The sequence below is a fragment of the Xiphophorus maculatus genome, chromosome 12, assembly GCF_002775205.1.
Source record: "Xiphophorus maculatus strain JP 163 A chromosome 12, X_maculatus-5.0-male, whole genome shotgun sequence".
Classification (NCBI taxonomy): domain Eukaryota; kingdom Metazoa; phylum Chordata; class Actinopteri; order Cyprinodontiformes; family Poeciliidae; genus Xiphophorus; species Xiphophorus maculatus.
Genome location: NC_036454.1, coordinates 13685721 through 13703426, shown reverse-complemented (window position 1 = coordinate 13703426; position 17706 = coordinate 13685721). Strand labels below are relative to the sequence as shown.

The 17706-nt window shown below is 37.2% G+C and overlaps 2 protein-coding genes across 3 annotated transcripts in view; one reads left to right on the top strand and one right to left on the bottom strand.

Moving 5' to 3' along the window:
* The first annotated feature begins 1868 nt into the window (after window positions 1-1868).
* selenop (selenoprotein P) lies at window positions 1869-5662 on the top strand. The gene is made up of 5 exons (XM_014469023.2): window positions 1869-1976; window positions 2431-2661; window positions 3414-3626; window positions 3741-3858; window positions 3951-5662. The coding sequence occupies exons 2-5, from the start codon at window positions 2459-2461 to the stop codon at window positions 4614-4616; spliced, it is 1200 nt and encodes a 399-aa protein (XP_014324509.2). The 5' UTR covers window positions 1869-1976; window positions 2431-2458; the 3' UTR covers window positions 4617-5662.
* Window positions 5663-8482: 2820 nt separating this feature from the next.
* The window catches only part of ghr (growth hormone receptor), a 31443-nt gene continuing 22219 nt past the window's right edge, over window positions 8483-17706 (bottom strand). Inside the window, exons 5-11 of one of the 2 annotated variants that reach the window (XR_002753591.1) lie at window positions 16776-16954; window positions 16048-16201; window positions 15837-15927; window positions 14831-14900; window positions 13788-14008; window positions 12780-13686; window positions 8483-10090 (exon numbers count right to left, since the gene is read on the bottom strand). Coding sequence is in view for 1 of the 2 variants with exons in the window: in XM_023343816.1 (XP_023199584.1) it covers window positions 12951-13686; window positions 13788-14008; window positions 14831-14900; window positions 15837-15927; window positions 16048-16201; window positions 16776-16954 (1451 nt within the window). In the remaining variant the exon portion in view is untranslated. Of the gene's footprint in view, window positions 13687-13787; window positions 14009-14830; window positions 14901-15836; window positions 15928-16047; window positions 16202-16775; window positions 16955-17706 lie in introns of both variants that reach the window. The other variant, XM_023343816.1, reaches the window with a different exon arrangement.

The window sequence follows — 17706 nt, the reverse complement described above, 5'->3', positions numbered from 1 at the left end:
CAAAGGTTTTACATCTTTATGATGGACATGTAATCAGTTTACAACTCAGTTCCACACAACAGTGACGTCTTAACAGTATATTGAGGCCAGCTGAGTACTGGATTACCTGTATCTGACCCTACAGAACCAAAGGTCCTGATATGGAAGGTACATACAGAGTTCTTTTAACATCATGAACTTTTTTGAGCAATAGTACTTGAATCACAAGGTCAAGTTGCCACATGTCTCTAAGCTGATCAAGTTGCATTCATAGGTACTAGTCACAACAGCACCGCATTTGCAAAACAAGTTTTCACCTACTCTGTACAGTATCACTACAGCATTACTTAAATCCTACAAATTGCACTGTGTAACATCAATCTGGCTTTGCATTGTGGGTGGATGTTGTAGTCACCCGATTTTAATATAAAATCACTACAAATATAAACCGCACTGTAACAGCGCACATAGTTCTGTTTTCAAAGAATACTTTTTACTTTGCGTCTTATGCAATTCTTAACAAGCGCCAATGGGTCTATAAGAACATTACACACACACTAAATCCACTCATAAAGAAACATAAGGGGCCAAAACTCAGCAAATTTTATAATTATTCCATTCCTTAATCATTAAATTACAGTGAATTAAAAGAAACAGTGTGCAGGCTGAAATATATATATACACTCATTGACACTATATACATTATATATAGTGTCAATGAGATTACTTGTTTGAAAATGTTGGTGTTTTTGTCTACATAAAATGGATTGTAATCAATTAATTTCAGACCCTCCAATTATCTTGATTAAAAATTATATGTGAGGGGATCCATTTGGTTCTTCATTTGGAGCTAAGGTTTCACTAACTGTGCTAAGTGAAACCTTTTCACAGTTTGGTGTTAGACCAGTTTAGTGATCCTCAAAACACGTAAACATTGGCTTTGGAAAGGTTCTGTGTATAATTCTCAGTCATCCGAGTCATGTCTACTGGATTTTAAGCCAGTTGCAGTGTCTTAGGGTTGGTTAATGTTTCAGACCACTCGGTTATTTAAGTTTCCAGAAAAAAGTTAAATCTAAACTATTGTAAGCTTTCAGTTAAGATTACGCTGTTAAATTGTTCTTGTCTTCATTTATCTCCAAGCAGTGTTCTCACTTCCACTGTCAGTTGGGTGTCCTTCATAGGTGGGGGGATGAAATTGCCTGACTGCATAGTGATAGTCTTTACAGCTACTTTATATAATATTATCTTTCAGTGTCAATGAGATTACTGCTTTGCATCAGTTTATTGCCTTGATATTCTCTTATTAGCCTCCATATTAAGCCTTACGTAACAAATTTTCCAATAAGTAAAATGTGCAGTTGAGTTCTTCACAGACATCTAGCAGTCTGTGCAATTCTATAAATGTATACTTTGTTTACAGGCTACATCTGTGAATTAAAGTGAAGCATTTGTTCCAGTGACAGCTAAAGCAAAGCAACTTGTGCATATTGCGAAACCCCCTTCCACTTGTGTTTATCTGGAAACATTCTGGACGGCCTCCAGAATGTTCTTTTCACTTCTCCACTGCTGCAAGAAATTAATATATGATTCCTCAGGTCTTAATCAAAATTTTATTTTACATTCATTTAAAAAAAAATAAAATAAAAATACAATTTAATCCCTTTTTCTTTCTTTAGAGCTGATATAGAATACATTAACAAGTCAAGCAAAAATGTTTTTTCTGCACACACATTTGTTTCCTCAAAATTTTCAGTTGCTGCAAAATATTTTTCATGCTCTGTTTCCTCTTAACTAGAGGATTTCATGCACTGTGACTTTTTTCACCAGAGAAAAGTGTTGACATCAGCAGAGGGAACTGAACTTTGTCCTCCATCTACAGAGGAAAAACAACAGGCTGAGTATAAAAGGGGGGGAGCAAAGGAGGAGGCATGTTTTTGTTCAAAGACTTGCAGAGAAAGCAGAGCACAGCAGAGGCAAAGCATTACTTTAAACAAAGGGTAAGTGGCCGATTCCTCCCAAAAAAACAACTTCTGGCTTGAGTTAGCTTTGATCTTTATCCTGTATGAATAGAACAATCTTAACATAAGGAATGTATTTCACATTGCAAAGGTTTTGCTAAGTGCACATAATTTAGTTTTTTAGATCTTGTAATTTTTGCACTGATATAACTTTCAGACGATCGTGTACGTAGAAAAGAAGTGAAAACTTGACATTAGAGATAGATTTTTTTCTCCTTGTTTCAGTTTAAACTTCACCTATAAACATAGAGGTAAAGTGAAACTTTGAGGAAATCTTTCAGTGCTTTTAAACGTTTTAATGCAATTGAAGTGGGTTCAATTTCATTTCATATGCATTCATCTAGCTTTTTTCTGCTGAGTTTGACAAAATTGTTTCTTCTCATTTTGTTTTTCACTTCCTTAATTTCACCCCTCCTGCCTTCTGTACTTTCAGACTGGGGCAGGGAGGAGGCGCCAGAGGGATGTGGGTGCGCCTGAGCTTGCTCCTCACGCTCTGCCTGCTCCATGGGGGCGGTGCAGAGAGTGAGGGCGGCGGGCCTCGCTGTCAGCCCCCACCGACATGGATGATCGGGGAGGTGGAACCGATGAAGGGCACAGCAGGCCAAGTAACAGTGGTTGCCCTGTTACAAGCCACCTGACTGTTTTGCTTGGTGCAGGCCTCCAGGTATGGATCAGCCCCAGTTTGTTATGCTCTATTTTCTTTCACTTTTAATTAAAAAATACCAAAGTAAGCAGCAAAGTACAACTCAGAAAAAAAGCACTCAGACTGAAATCCTGACTGCTGCCATATTTAATTTATGTGGAAGGTCAGCAATAATGAAGAAGTCACTTAAGTAGAACCTATCTTATATTAAGTATAGGTCGAAAGATCTCAAAAAGCAACATGTGACCAGATCTAAAGTAACTCAAGACCAGATAAGAAACAAAGTCATTGAGATCTGTCAGTCTGGAAAGGCTTACAAATCCACTTTTAAGATGAAAATACTAGGAGAACACCCCCTGACGCTGTTTGGCCGGGTGTACAAGCAGCCAGTTCAGTAGGTTATCATGGCTGCCGCAAAAATAAGTAGCAGGTATAACCTATTTAATACAATTCTAACAGTAAGACTACAAATCCTATCAAACCAGAGGTAGATGATTCCATACAATTATTTGAAGACATGTTCATTTAGTGTTCGAAGGCACAATTCTGGATAAAAGGGGTTCAATAAAGTTCTGAAATAAAATAAAATAAAATATTAACTAAAGAAATAAAATTACACCCCTCTGAAAAAAATTAATAAATAATTGTCCTTTGTCCAAGAAGTGAATATTCAAGGGAATGAATATTCAAACACAACTTTCTTACGTTCTTAATAAACATAGTACTTTCTAATATAAATCAACTCTACGTTCCGTTGTGCATTTTCCACACAGAATTGATGGTCTGCGCCAGAAATTGGAGACTCAGGGACTGAATGACGTGGTTTACATGGTCATCAACCACCAGGGGGAGCAAGCCCAGCGGCTCCACCCCCTACTGGCTCAGAGGCTGTCGGATAAGATCTCACTGTACAAACAGGGTGAACAACAACCTGATGTTTGGCAGACCCTGAATGGAAAGAAAGACGACTTCATCATCTATGACAGGTTTGTTATGTGTTTCAAATGTATTTTACAGAATGGAGGAGTTTGGAGTTAAACACTATCCCTTGTCTCACAATGTTTTTTTGTTGTTGTTTTTTTTAATCTTTGTAACCTTAGGTGCGGCCGTCTTACCGACCATATTTCCCTTCCTTATTCTGTTATTGGACATGGCCATATTGAGAGTGCGATCAAAGAAGCCTACTGCAATCGCAAGTGTGGCGCCTGCTCACATGAGGTAAAAGAGATGAAATGACTTCACTGGAACATGTTGTGAGTACTGGAAATTAAAAATAAAACCCTTTTTGCATTCTCTGATTTTTTTCGCAGACTGCTGAGACTCCAGAGGAATGCAGAGCAACACCAAATGCACAGCCTGATGCAGATACACCTGCAGCTGTAGGAGACAACACAGAACCTGACCACAGTCGCCATCATGGTCATGGTCATCATGGTCATGGTCATCATGGTCATGGCCATCATGGTCATGGCCATCACGGTCAGCATGGTCATCATCACCATAGGCACCACCCTGATCATCATGGTCATCACCATGGTAACCACAATGGTGATGGCTTTGGCTCTGACTTGGAGCAAAGTCAGCAGGGGGTTAGGCAGGATCATGCTCAGCATGGCTTTGACTCACTGCAGTTACAGCAAGCAGTGGACACAGAGCAGTTATTACAGCAGGCCATAGCAGCCCCTGTTAGGCCTTGAGTGGCAGAAAAGGGAAAGTGAAAGTCAAAGTTCACCTGACAGGGAACAGCAGGCTCCGAAAACGAAACTGCTCCCAAAGCCAGCTGATGCTGACACTGACGCAGGATGTTTGGCGAGGCGGGAAGCGAACAGTCGCTCGGGCTCTGACACTGTGAAGGGGGACTGCCGGCCTCCTGACAGTGACAGGGCCTCACGAGCGAGGCAGCCGCCGATGTCAGGGAGACCTGACAGTGACGCATGCCTTCTGCTGAATGACAGCAGCCTCAGCCAGACCAATGAGCCTGACCCTCCGGCGTTGGGAGCTGAGCATGAGAGCAGCTGTAAGCTGGAACTTATGTCAGCTATCAATGCTAGGGCCGAGTGTTCTTATTACCAACAAGTATTTCCCTGGGAGAGGGGGAAGGTCAATCCTTGATTTAAATGCTGGAAAAGATCAGAACATGAAATGTGTCCAGCTGTAATATTCAAATTTTTGGATTTCACATTTGATAAAAGTATGCTGTTCCAACTAACTTGCCTTGTTTTACCATGGATTGCCTCCCCCTCTCTCTCAGGTGGTTAATGGGATATTATGTCCATAAACTGACTCCTTCATGTTGTTCTCACCATCCGTTATGAAACCAGATGCGTAAACTATGCTCTAGTGGCGTCTGTCTGATGTTTGGCAGGTGAGAGAGAAGGAGGTAGTTTAAGAACATTATAAACCTTTTATACTTCAGAGAAGAAAACATCTGCAAGTAGAAAAAAAGCACAAAATGATAATTTAGAGATTACAAGAAAACAAAACGACATTGTGGAGTTGTTTTAACAGAAAGCACAAGTTAATTTCTGGAAAAACAAATGCTACAAAGCAGTCTTATTGTTTAGATTTTTGTTATTGCTCACTCCTGAAAAAATAACAGTTACTGCCATGAATTTCTTTCTGTTTTGCTCTCACTAAAAACATCCATGATTTTAACATCCCTTATTTTAAATATTTCGGACTAACATTTATTCAAGATATCTTAAAAAAATAACTATATTGTTTGGATGGAGAGAAAGGGATAACAAGAGTGAATTGATGTGATGAAATGTGCTTAATGACGGTTTCTGTGGGAAGATAACAGTCACCAGGAAATCCTGATGCTAGCACAGAGAGTTGCATTGTGTTGGGGTTTTTGGACATGATACTATAGAAAGTTTAATAAAGATGGTCAATTTACTTTTGTAATTTGTGTTTATGTTCTTGATAAAGAATATTGTGAAGAGCCTGTTCTTGACAATATTCAAGAATATGTAAAAAAAAAAAAAAAGCATTGCATTAATTTAGAGGTATCAAGGAAAGGGGGCCCGATTAGGAATGCATGCCACACTTTTTAGATTCTAATTTGTGAAAAAAAAACCAATGATCTCATAAAAATAATTTGAAAACATAAAATATAAAATTGTGTGGCTTTGTTGTGACAAATACATAGAAGTTCAAGGGGTGTGAATACTTCAACAAAGCACTGAATGCATTTTTTAAAGTTTGAGATTTTGTCAGTAGTTCTGCTCTGCAATAACAACAGATTGACTGCAGCACTGTTGTCTCCAACATTTTACCTCCTTTTCTATTCACTGATGTAATGATTTTGTTCTATCAAGAATATATTTGAGATATGTGTGTAAAAGAAATGATGCCATTCCCCAAATTTATCAGCAGATGGCATTGAGCATCTGCTCAGCATAAAACCACCTTGTTCGTTCTATTTGCTGACCTGATCCTACCACAGTTATTATGAGCCACAAACAAAATTACTGTTTATACAGAGCCTCATCATTTCAGGTCATTACCCAAAGTGACTCATTTTATTTCATTTCAAGGGTCACCTCTGTCTTGCACAAACATGTCACGTCGAATTTCATGTGGAAAAAATAAGAATATTCACGGTCATTGCTTGCAGTGGTGTCGGATGCAACACTTTATTTCAGAAAACTGCTACAGGTTTATGGAAACAAATCTGTATCAAATATGACCAGTTGCAGCTTTACACGTTTGTTTTTGATCAACATAATGGCTGAATATTAGTAAAACCTCTTCATGAATTTGAGAACTCAAGTCAGAAAACCATCTTCCTTGAATAGCAATTTAGGTTAAAATATATTGTCAGTATTTTTATTTTATTTTTTGTAAATGGAGTAAAAATCATCATGATGCCAGATAGAATGAGCATCTTAAGCAAATTTGTTCCATGCAATCACTAAAGCATTGATATCTGTCTGTGAGTACAATACCCTGTGTTCAGTGTTATGTGGCTGGACTGCCTGTTGGGCTGTATGTCTAAAAAGGTCAACAAGCAACCGGAGGTAATAAATGAGGCAGAGCTTGTGTGGGCGTAATTGGACTGAAGATCCAGTACAGAGGAACGGTGACTTATGGGCAATTACCTGCAATGTCCTGAGACAAAGAGCTGTGAGTGGCCACCTCTCTGATTCAATCAACCCCACACAGAGAAGCGCAGTACACAGCTTCTGTCTTAATTGTCCAATATGCTTTCCCCTCGGTGCACAACTGCTTCTGCAACCGGTTTTTCCTCCCTTAGTTACCCCATCAGAAGCAGCAGACAGAGAATCACATACTTGTGAGCTAATTCACATAGAAGGTCCTCTGTATGGCTTATGAGCGTGCAAACATCCACCCTTCAGTTATCGTACGCATGCAATACATTCTTCAGGCACAATCTACATCAACTGGACTGGATTTGAACTCCAAAAGGGCATATTTGCATGAAGAACCCTTTTCTGAAACTGTGTGTGAATCTTAGTGCATGCTGCTTGTGTGCTTTTATGAAAGTAACAGTACATAATTTGAAGAGTCCTAAATTGATTCAACTGTCAATAAAGGACCAAAAATAATGATATATATATATATATATATATTTACAGTTAACTTAGCTAACATTTCGTCACCTTTCTAAAGTAATGGCCTAAGTAATTTTTTGGAGAAAAAAGGAGGGATTTGTTTTTTACTTAAGTCATTATTTAGGAAGGGGCTATGTACAACAATTAACTTAAACTTAAAAGTGGCTTAAATGGCCCTTGTACCTTGGCAGTGTTTAAGCCTGCGTCATGACTGAGGTCTTTGACACACCGGGACTTGTCATTCATGGAAGTAAAAAAAGTGAGACAAGTTTAAAAATGGCATTCAGTTATATACAGTAAAGGCTTGTTATTATAAAGCAGCCATTTTTGTATATATTTCTTACATTGTTTGCACTGTTTTTGGAGTTGGCTTTAAGCTCATTTTACATGTGCACAGTGACAACAATAAATCAAATAAAAAATTAAGATCATGTGAAATTTGATCTTGCATTATGAACATAAATCAACTTCCCCTTTGGCAGCAAAGGATTGGTGAGGACTACAATCTAGAATGGACTGTTTTTAAAAAATTCTGCAAGTTGCTTTGGATCCAGTTTATGCAGCGTCCAGTGAAAACTTAATGAATATATGTTTGGAGGAAGTTTTTTTTCTCCACTGTTAGGGATTGGTGCAAAGTCAACAACAAAACTTTTAATCAATATTGCCTACAAAACTTTTAATCAACATTGCCTTCAAATATGTAAATTACTTTTTTAAGAGGCCGAGTTTAAATTTTTAGCGGGCCCAAGTGAGTTCACAAAATGTCAGCTTTGATCCAAAATAGCAAACTTAGGCTACCCTAATACGTTTCTGTATGTTGTTCAAGCTTTTGATCACTTTGAATCAGCAGTAACCTTTAGTATATACAATGAAGACTTTAAGTCAGCCACAAACATATATAGTGATTGACTCACTGTTAAATTTACAATTTTTATCAAATTTCCACAAGAAACTCATCTCGATGGAGTGGAAGTTTAGGGGACACTGTGGAGCCATTTCAATGTACTACTGCCCCACAGACCTTTATTTATAGAAATATTAAAAGTCCCTAACTGCCATGTAAAGTGTAGAGAGTCTTTTGGGGACTAGTGCAAAAGGCAATTTACTTAGAACAATAAGTAGAAGAGTCAATAAATAAAAAAACAATTGCACTTTCAATGGCAGTAGTATAATAAAATTAGAATTCAAAGTTACAAAGAAAAGTGTGTTTATTTAAGATAAACCCCCCCAAGCCATTTTTAAAGGTTACCAAAAAATGGACAAGATGATGTTATATTTATTTTATTGAGAACTTATTGATCGCACATACAACACCAAAAAGAGAACAAAACAGACAAATCCTCAAGGATCAATACATTTCTTGGCCCTAGGGAAAGCAGCAGTTTTTACACAAGAACATTGGCTCTCGGATGCAAAAAGAAAAAAAAGAACTCAGGTGTAAAAAAAAAAGACAACAAAACGGAGTCATAAGAATTAATAAAGCCAGTATCGACCGGTTTATCAACTTAGACTACGTTATTATTTTAATTTGTCGTTTGTTTCCAGTTTGCTGGGGGATGAATGACACATGGCAGAGGGCATACAGGAAGTAAGACAGACAGGAGCCATGGAATATTGTAAAAACTAAAAAACAGGATTGACTCAAATCAGCATCTGACTTGAAGTAAATCCTCAAGTCAAGTGGAGAATTAAGCACTTTCCTTAACAAACTGAACGGCACAGGGTATGGTGCTGATAGCTTCAAAAACATTAACTGACGACCAAAGATTCCAGCAAAATTACTTCCAGGCTAGAGAGAGTGACAAAAGTCAGCCTTCAACGCTGCAGGCCAACATGCATCATTGCAAAAATAATTCACCCCTGTCATAAAGTTCTTTGTGGTCATGAAAAACTGAAATCACACAGAGATACAAACAGGAACATAAAGTTAAAAAGATGAGTATATCACACAACACATATTTAATATGACTTTATAAATGTTCTATCTGGTTTAATCGCCTATAAACTCTATATGAAACATTAAATACTCCATTACAGTACAACAATCTAGCAATCTGTTAGTGTGAAATACGCTTTTTTTATATAAACATAAACTCTGTATAACAAAATCAAAGCTTATTCATTTTGAAGGTTCCTCAAAGTTTGATTTTTGTGCTGACCAGAAAACGTAATGCTTTTCTGTAGTAACATAGAAATCACACACTTGATTTAGCAAAAAATATAAAATCTAAATACTATTTCTAAATATCACATATATGCTTTATGTGTACAAAGTGCTTCCTCTAAAGTGTCCTTGACATTTATAACCTTCAAATAAAAAACTACCAATTCTGCCATTGTGAAATGAGCGATATGGCAAAAAGAACAATATATACTTAAGGTAGTAAACATCTGCACAGTTGGCTTGAAGAATAAAAAGCACCTCCTAATTTCTTCATCTCACCACCACTATTACAAACACTGCTTAAAACGTTTCCTCAGTTTTATGATTGCATTGTGTATTCCAGTTACACATTCACAGTTTTACCTAAAAAAGAAGTCCTTCAATCTCTGTTCTTGCTATGTGAACATAGTGAGAACCTTCTGTGATCACTGGACACTGTGACAAACAAGATACCTAAACAAAACCCACACTTTACTATCACAAAAATTTGACACTGATTACTGCTCTTTCTTGACTTGAACTCAGCCATAAAAAACTGAGTAAAAGAGAAATACATGCACCAAGCAGCATCACCGTGTAAAAGTATAATCCTCAACATAAACCTTTATATTTGCACAGCACTAGCAGACATATTAAGACATTTTGCGACAGCACAAATTTTGTTGGTATCATCCACATAATGGCAGGAGCAGCAGAGAACTGAGTATTTCTGAAAGAGAAATGGCATATTGTCATCAAATTCACATTTTAAACTTCTCTTTGTAGATCCGATTGATACAAAAAAATACATTGATCCATATATTCAGAATATTTACGTCCAGAAAGGCAAGAAAGCAGCATAAATCACAGACTGGTTGTGTTTTTTTTTAAACTGTTAGGAAAGTTTTGTTCACGGTGAAGTTCCAGGTGCAGGTTAATAAATTTGGATATCATTAAAAAGGTTTATTATTACTGTAATTTAGTTCAAATGTATCTGTCATTTTGAGGCTATCAGTCCTGATGTTCTTTTGTCTTGGCACAAAGCAATGTTGATTGGACAGCCACTATAGTAAGTTACAGATGTTACATAAGTACAGTACTCATATTATGCTTGCGATGAGCATGTTGTTGAATCATTAAGTCGAGACATGGGATGAAACATAAGAGGCACCTGATTTCTTTTCAAGAATCCCATTAGGAGTAGAACAGAAACTGGTATAGCCTTTACTGTCTCAAAGTGGGGGAATTACTACGTTAAACATTATTTGTGAAAACAAACAGAAGATGCTGGATTAGGCAAAATATTCTTTATAAACACTGCCTTAAATATTTCATCTACAAGAAGCCTGAAGCTAAGCAAACAAGATTCCAATTTGTTGAGTGTCTACAACTTGTTTTTTATGAATGCCAAGCTCAAAATATGCTGATAAGTATTTTGAATTTGAAAATTGTAGTAAAATGTCAAATAATTTTCAGCACACAAAATGAAAATCTTTTTTTTTCTTAAATGGAAACATTAAGGACAGTATCTTATTACAATGGGGAATGTTCTTTTATGTACTGCATGCATGTTTTGTGTTGATTTTTAACTGTTTGTTGGCACAGAGAAGATATAAATCAATTCATCTATACATAGCAAACAGAGGTACCTTTTGTTAACTGATATGCAGAAATCTAAACCACACTAGCATAGTACCATAGCAATTAAACAAACCATAATACTCCGACAGACATAGGTTGTTACATAGTGAATGTGGCAGATAAGTACTGTGTAAGCTAGTAACATCTATGGTACACTTTCACAGTCAACTTATTCCAGTTGCTGTCTCTGCAATGACAATGTAGAACACAGTTCCTCTGCAGAAAGCTTAAAATGCAATAATTTCATAACATGAATGTTCCCTTACTTTTGTTTAATGAATCAAAACAATGTACCGTCAAGCAACTTGGGGCTGCTGCTGGTTCTGTGACACATGTTGAACCACCTTTTGCCTTCCATTAGCAGAAGACTGCCCTATGAAAACTAGGATATCAAATAATGTTTGAATATTATTAGGTTACCGCAAAATAATATTTCAGGTTGAAGTCATGCCCCACATTTGGGGCATGGAGAAAACAGCTGAGGTACTCTCAAGCTATATCTACTAATGGGATGTTATTCTCATGCTATTGCCCTAGTGCAGCGTGAAGAGGGACGCTATATAGGCAAAAGGTTGGTTCCCAAATGTAAGGAAAATCGGAGTAAATAAACCCTTACCCTTAAAGTTCTGTGTTGATGTGAACATATAGTTTAATTACTTTTTTTTAGTTAAAGTAACTTCAACAGTGTAACGAGTCCAACAAAATCTATTCAAATTAATCTTGGAATTATTAAGTCAAGTATTTTAGTTTCCTTTTCATGTAAATGATCTGCATTTGTTTTTGCAAGTATTTCCCTGCATTCCTGATTGGAACCTAGTGACCCTTAAAAAACCCTTAGTGGTCAACCTAACTTTGGTTTAATTCTTGACATTTGGTGCAGCTAAAACCAAAAACTATAAAAGATAAAACTTTTATTTTCTTAAAGAAACAAAGACAGACACTCAAATCTGCATTGCTTTGTTCAAATGTTTCGTGTTCTGTATAAAAATATATCTCTTGTGAAGTACTATCAGTATAACATGGTGAAATAGGAAACTTTGGAATATAGTAAATGTGATAGGCATTAAACCTCAAAAAGACAAGTACTGTCAAAGCCGAATTACTGTGTAGTTAAAAACATGGCTACTGTGTCTTTCTCTTCTCCTCATTGATATACTGACTTCACATTCAATATTAAGACTGTAAGGCAATCTCAGGTAATTTTTCACACATACTGTATATATAGGTATTTTGTCACTTACTACAATCATGCATTGATACAAACTTTGCATTTTGCTTGTGATGTTTTTGTGATGTTATTACCCTTAGTGTGTTTCGGCCAAAAATTCAGCGATTAAGTGGGGACTAATGTAAGAGTACAGTTTTTAGTGCATCTCAATAAATTACTATACTTTAGTTAATTAGTAAGTTAATTTGTTTCAGCAATTCAATTTAAGTGTACCTCATATATTATGTACATTTATTACACACAAAGAGACATATATATTGCATTTGTTTCTCAAGTTTTATGATTAAAGGCAATGACAATCCAAAGTTTAGTTTGTAAAAAATTATTACATCAGGCCAATAAATAATGAAAATATAGAATGCTAACATTTTCAGGGAAACCAAATTTTTGACTTTCAGTAGCTATGACATAATCATCAAAATTGACAGAAACAAATGCTTGATCAATATCATTCTGTGTCAAATCAAACTATTTAATTTTTTACATTTACTTCTTAAATAGAATTGCTGAAAAAACACTTTCAATTACATTTTAATTTGTTGAGATGTACCTGTATATCTCCCCTCTGTATCATCTGGTTAATTCACACACTTATTCATCCAGTGTCCTGCAGGTTTTTAAGTTTTTTTGGTGGTTATCAGGAATCAGGTAGGGTGACTTCATATTGACGTCCTGTCCAATAAGCCTGTAACTGTAGTTAAAGTCTAATGGTCCTGTCCACTCATGGTGCGAGATTCCCCAGCAGGTCTGGGGTGACGTACCCTACAGGCATTGGGACTTTGAGAGGATGCTGTGGCTGGCACAAAGAGGGAGATTGGCTGGGAGGCGGGTTAAGGAGCAGACTGCGATGCGTGTCTAACTCCTGCACCACTGTGTAGTCTGCAACAGGGGTAAAGAGCTGAGACTGGGAAGGCTCGGGGAGAATATACGGGGACTCGTTGGTGTCTCCTGTGGCTGCAGGTTTGGTCTCCATTGGCTGAGGCTGTATGGTTTGGTACCCTACCCCAGGCACCGAAGTGCTGGGAGGAGTGCTGGTCTGCTGGGTGTTGTTCTCGGCGGTGTAGCCACTTCCCTCTGGAACCAGTACAAACAGCTGAAACTGGGGCTCGTTTCTCTTCTGCTCCTTGATGCCCTCAACATCTTCATTTTGCTTTCCTCCTTTCTGTGTTTCCCTCTCTGAACCTGAGGTGTTCTCCTGGATTTTGGGTTGTTGGCCAGGGGACAGCACAACACCCCCAGATGGCATAACATTGCTGACCTGGGCATATAAGTCTGTGTTGATCCAAGTCTGTGGTCCTCCGATTTGAGTTTGGATGAGGGGCTTTTCACCCATCTCTGTAGCTGGGGCATCCAGGCAGGTTTTGTTGTCCTCAGGTTGGCCTGGCAGCAGGGACGCCAAATGTTCCGGCAGATCTGTGTCGTAACAGCTGGCCCGGCCTGAGTCATCGTCAGGGTGGCTAGATAAAAAACCCAAGGTGAAAACAATGAGGAAATAACTTCAAATCTATGATACCAGTTAGCATGAAACAATCCATTCACCTGAAAATTTTTAAATTACCTAATGGCTCTGAAACCCTCTACATTCCTGTGTGGGAGACCAATGAGCCTCTGAGTGTCTGAATTATAATTGTCTTCTTTATCTCCACCTTCTGCATCCTCCTCATCCACCTCAATGAACTCCACCCAAGGCTCTTCTTGGTAAAAATCTGTTGCATAGGCTGGCAGGCCATCCACACCCCCACCATTCAGGATAAAATTCAGCTCCTCCAGTTTCCCCTTCTACAAAAGATATAAAATATTGACAAAAGCTGTTAAAGCTGCAGTATATAACTCTTACTTGATATTTATCCTGCCACGACATAATGATCATTTTACCAAATATGCAGAAAAGATGTTTTAGAAAATTTACATGCTGTTGCTTTGAGAGCAATCTTTTTCACTTCAGAATATTAGAGATGACATATAGACAGAGTGTTGCATATCATTCATTATATTCCCATATTTTTTTTCTTTTGTTAGAAGGTGGATTTGCTCTGTAGCATCTCATGGTATATGATTTATTTCAAAGCTTATCCTATTTTCCTACTTTGACTTTCTTTGTATTTACGCATAAGTCAATTTTTTATCAAAGTAACAACAACGAGAAAATTATGCAGCACCTTAAATACAGTAATCCATCCATCCATTTTCTAACACCCTTGTCCCTAGTGGGGTCAGGAGGGTTGCTGGTGACAATCTCCCGCGAACATTTCGGGCGATAAATACAGTAATCACTTCACTAAATAACAACGCATAAATGAATGCCGTCTCTTTCATTAATATTACCAATCCCAGATTGGTAATATCAATGGATTTGCTATTATGTAAATGAATTATGTAAATAAATAATAATATACACAAATAAAAATGGCCGTGTAAAAATGTGGATAGTATCGCAGCTTTGACAACTAGCAAGTGGATGAATTTCACTTTAACAGAACATTATTTAAATTTGGCATCAAAATTTGTTGGCAAACAACATGCATGGTATTTGAAAAAGGAAACAGACTTAAATTAAACCGAAAGAGTAAAAAAAGGAAAACACAAGAATATATGCGATACCTTCAACAATTCTGAATCAATGCCTTTGATTTTGGGTGCAGGAACAGGTGGCAAGAGAATCATCATTATTCTGAAATGACAGAAGAATGTGATAAAGTTAACAATGTTGACTGGAGCATCTTAAAACAAAGGGTGACTTTTTTATTTGGATTGGTGAGTGCAGTTTATGATTTATACCTACAAGAAAACTTTGTTTTGTCTTTTCTTAGCTGTACAACACCAGCTTTCAAATTTCATAACAGATTAAATTTTCAAGAGTAAGTTTTTGATTGGAGGATTTGTTTGTAAATTTCCAGGGCCACTGTGTTTGGAGGCAATATTTACAGAGTGTTTTGCAAAAGTATTTCTTTGCTATATTTTAAATTGGATAAAACCCTTTGAATCAAAACCCTACATGTTCCACACATGTATGGTTTTCAAAATTAACACAAACCTCTTACAAAAGGTTTTTCACTCTCATCTGTTTGTGGTGAGTTTTATTTTAAAAATCCACTTTGATGAATTTTATAATTTTTTAATGAATAATGATAGATTTACCTTAAATCTGGTCATTATTGGTTTTACTATAATTTACTAAATATTTTTATTTTAATTGTAACTTCAGTTTTTTAGTATTAGAATGGATATAAAATATGGATATGTCAAAGATCAGACTGACTATAGGGTGTTCAAATTATTTCACATGACTGTAGCATTTGGTTTCCCTTTCAGTAATCAGTTCGCTTCAAAAAGTATATAAAGAGTCAAATTTTCTATGTCTCTTTTCCCCATTTTCTCAGCTTAAACTTATTCAAAATAAACCGATTCATAAGTTTTAAAATATAAAAAGTAGAATGTAAGATGATTAACACCATGCATTCTAGGGGGAAACATGTGGTAAAGATGATGCATGTTTTTTTTTTTTGCCGTGCATGAAAGAAAAAAAAAAACATCTTAATATTGCACATAAAGTATTATTGGACATTTCTAAGGTGAAAGCAGAAGTAGAGAAAGAGAAGGTTCTTACCTTTGCTGCTGAGAAATGACTATCAGCATGATGACAATCAGGACCCCCACAACCCCAAAAATGAGAACTAAAGTGAATGGGACAGTAGAATCTGAAAACAAAATGTAGCACAATTTCTGATTAAATTCCTTATATTTTATTTTTGTGAATTTAATAACTTAGCAAGTAATAAGGCAGGTATGCATTAATTAAATTAAAAAGGCTCTCTCACCTTTACTGGAAATTTCTGTAACTTCAATGAAGATGGAGTCACTGAACTCTCCAAACTTCACAAAGGCCTGCATCCTGGAGCGGATGTGCACTTCGTATTCTTTTCCTATTTGCAGGCCGTAGATCGTCTGCTGGGTGTGTGGCTGCTTCTCCAGCTGAAAATGGAAATTTCAAAGAACTCTTTAGCGCATTTTAGCAGAGCAGACAAATGTCCTGACACGTGGAGGGAGAAAATAAACACAGTGGCTAACTTGAAACAGCACAATGTGCCAAGAGGTTCTTACTTATTTTTGGTATCCGTAACTATGACCTTTTCAAAGGTGGCAAGACTGCCCAGGCCTTTCACATAAATATGATAGAAGACATGTTAACAGAGACATCTGTTGCTATTTTGAAGTTTGCATTTGTCAAACTGGGTGGCCAGGCAATAATAAACAAGCCTATACAAGGTCCCATGCCCTCTGACCCACAGCTCCCTCCCTTCTCTTCCTTCAGAGTTTGTTTTCGCAGAGGGTCCTGCTCCTGCTTCAGCGGGCTTGCCAACAAAGCTACGGTGCATTTCAGCCACAAGAGTTCAGGAGGGAGTCCAGACGGTGGAAAGGAAACAAAACATGGTGTCTCTACAACCTACCAAGAGTTTACTTTCAAAATTATGTGTAAGTGCTTTCATTTGCGCAAGCTCTCGGGTGTTTTGTGCAGTCAGAAAGAAAGTTTGACGGAAAAACGTACTGCTTCCCAGTTGGTGGCGTTCCTCTCTCTGTACTGGATTTCATACTCAATGCGCATCCAGCCCACGCCAACGTCTGCAGAGGGCGGGGGCTTCCAGCTGACTAAGACATCGTAATTGAGGCCAGAGGGGCTTATGTTCAGCAGGGTCCAGTTTAAAGACACGGGCGGGTCAGGACGCACTGTAAGTGGGGGGAAAAGGGCAAAAGTTTAGATGTGAACATGAGAGAAAACATGCAGCTGTTTACGTCTTTCAATTTCACTGCACAATCTTGTTTGCACTCTAAAATACTGCTGTTCAGCAATGTTTACGGCATTAGAACATGACTTTTGCACTGTGCTGATATTTTGAGATCTTTCAAATTAGCAAAACTAATATGCTTTCCATTAGCAAAAGGTTTTAGGAAACAAATACAGTGAAGGGAGCAGCATTTTTACAATGTGGTGTTTTAGTGGCATTAACAGAAACGCTGACACTGGTAAAAAATTTAACTCACAAAATATGTACATTTATAAGAAAGTGTGTAGAGAAGAAGATTATTCTAAGTTTGTTTGGCATGCTGTATTGAAAAGAAATATTTTAGGTTTGGTTTTTACTTTTTGGCCTTTTGGTTGGATAGAACATTTGACCACTGCTTTAAATTTGTCTGTCAAGTTCCCATGAATCACAGGGTGCTGGTCTCGGTCTTTAGCTTCACTGTCTGGCAGACAGTCAGTTTATCTAATGTTTGTTTCAGCCAGCAGCAAAGGCTTATTTTATTCTTTCTCACACAGACTTTCAGACTAACGAAGGTTCCAGAAAATTCTGTGGTGATGACTAAAGCCTTTTTTGAAGACCAGTTTCAAAATTATTGCTTAAAAGCTGAATTACAGAAAATTTAGCACAATTTGAAGTATAAATCAACAATATATAAAAAAAAACATTTCTTAGCAA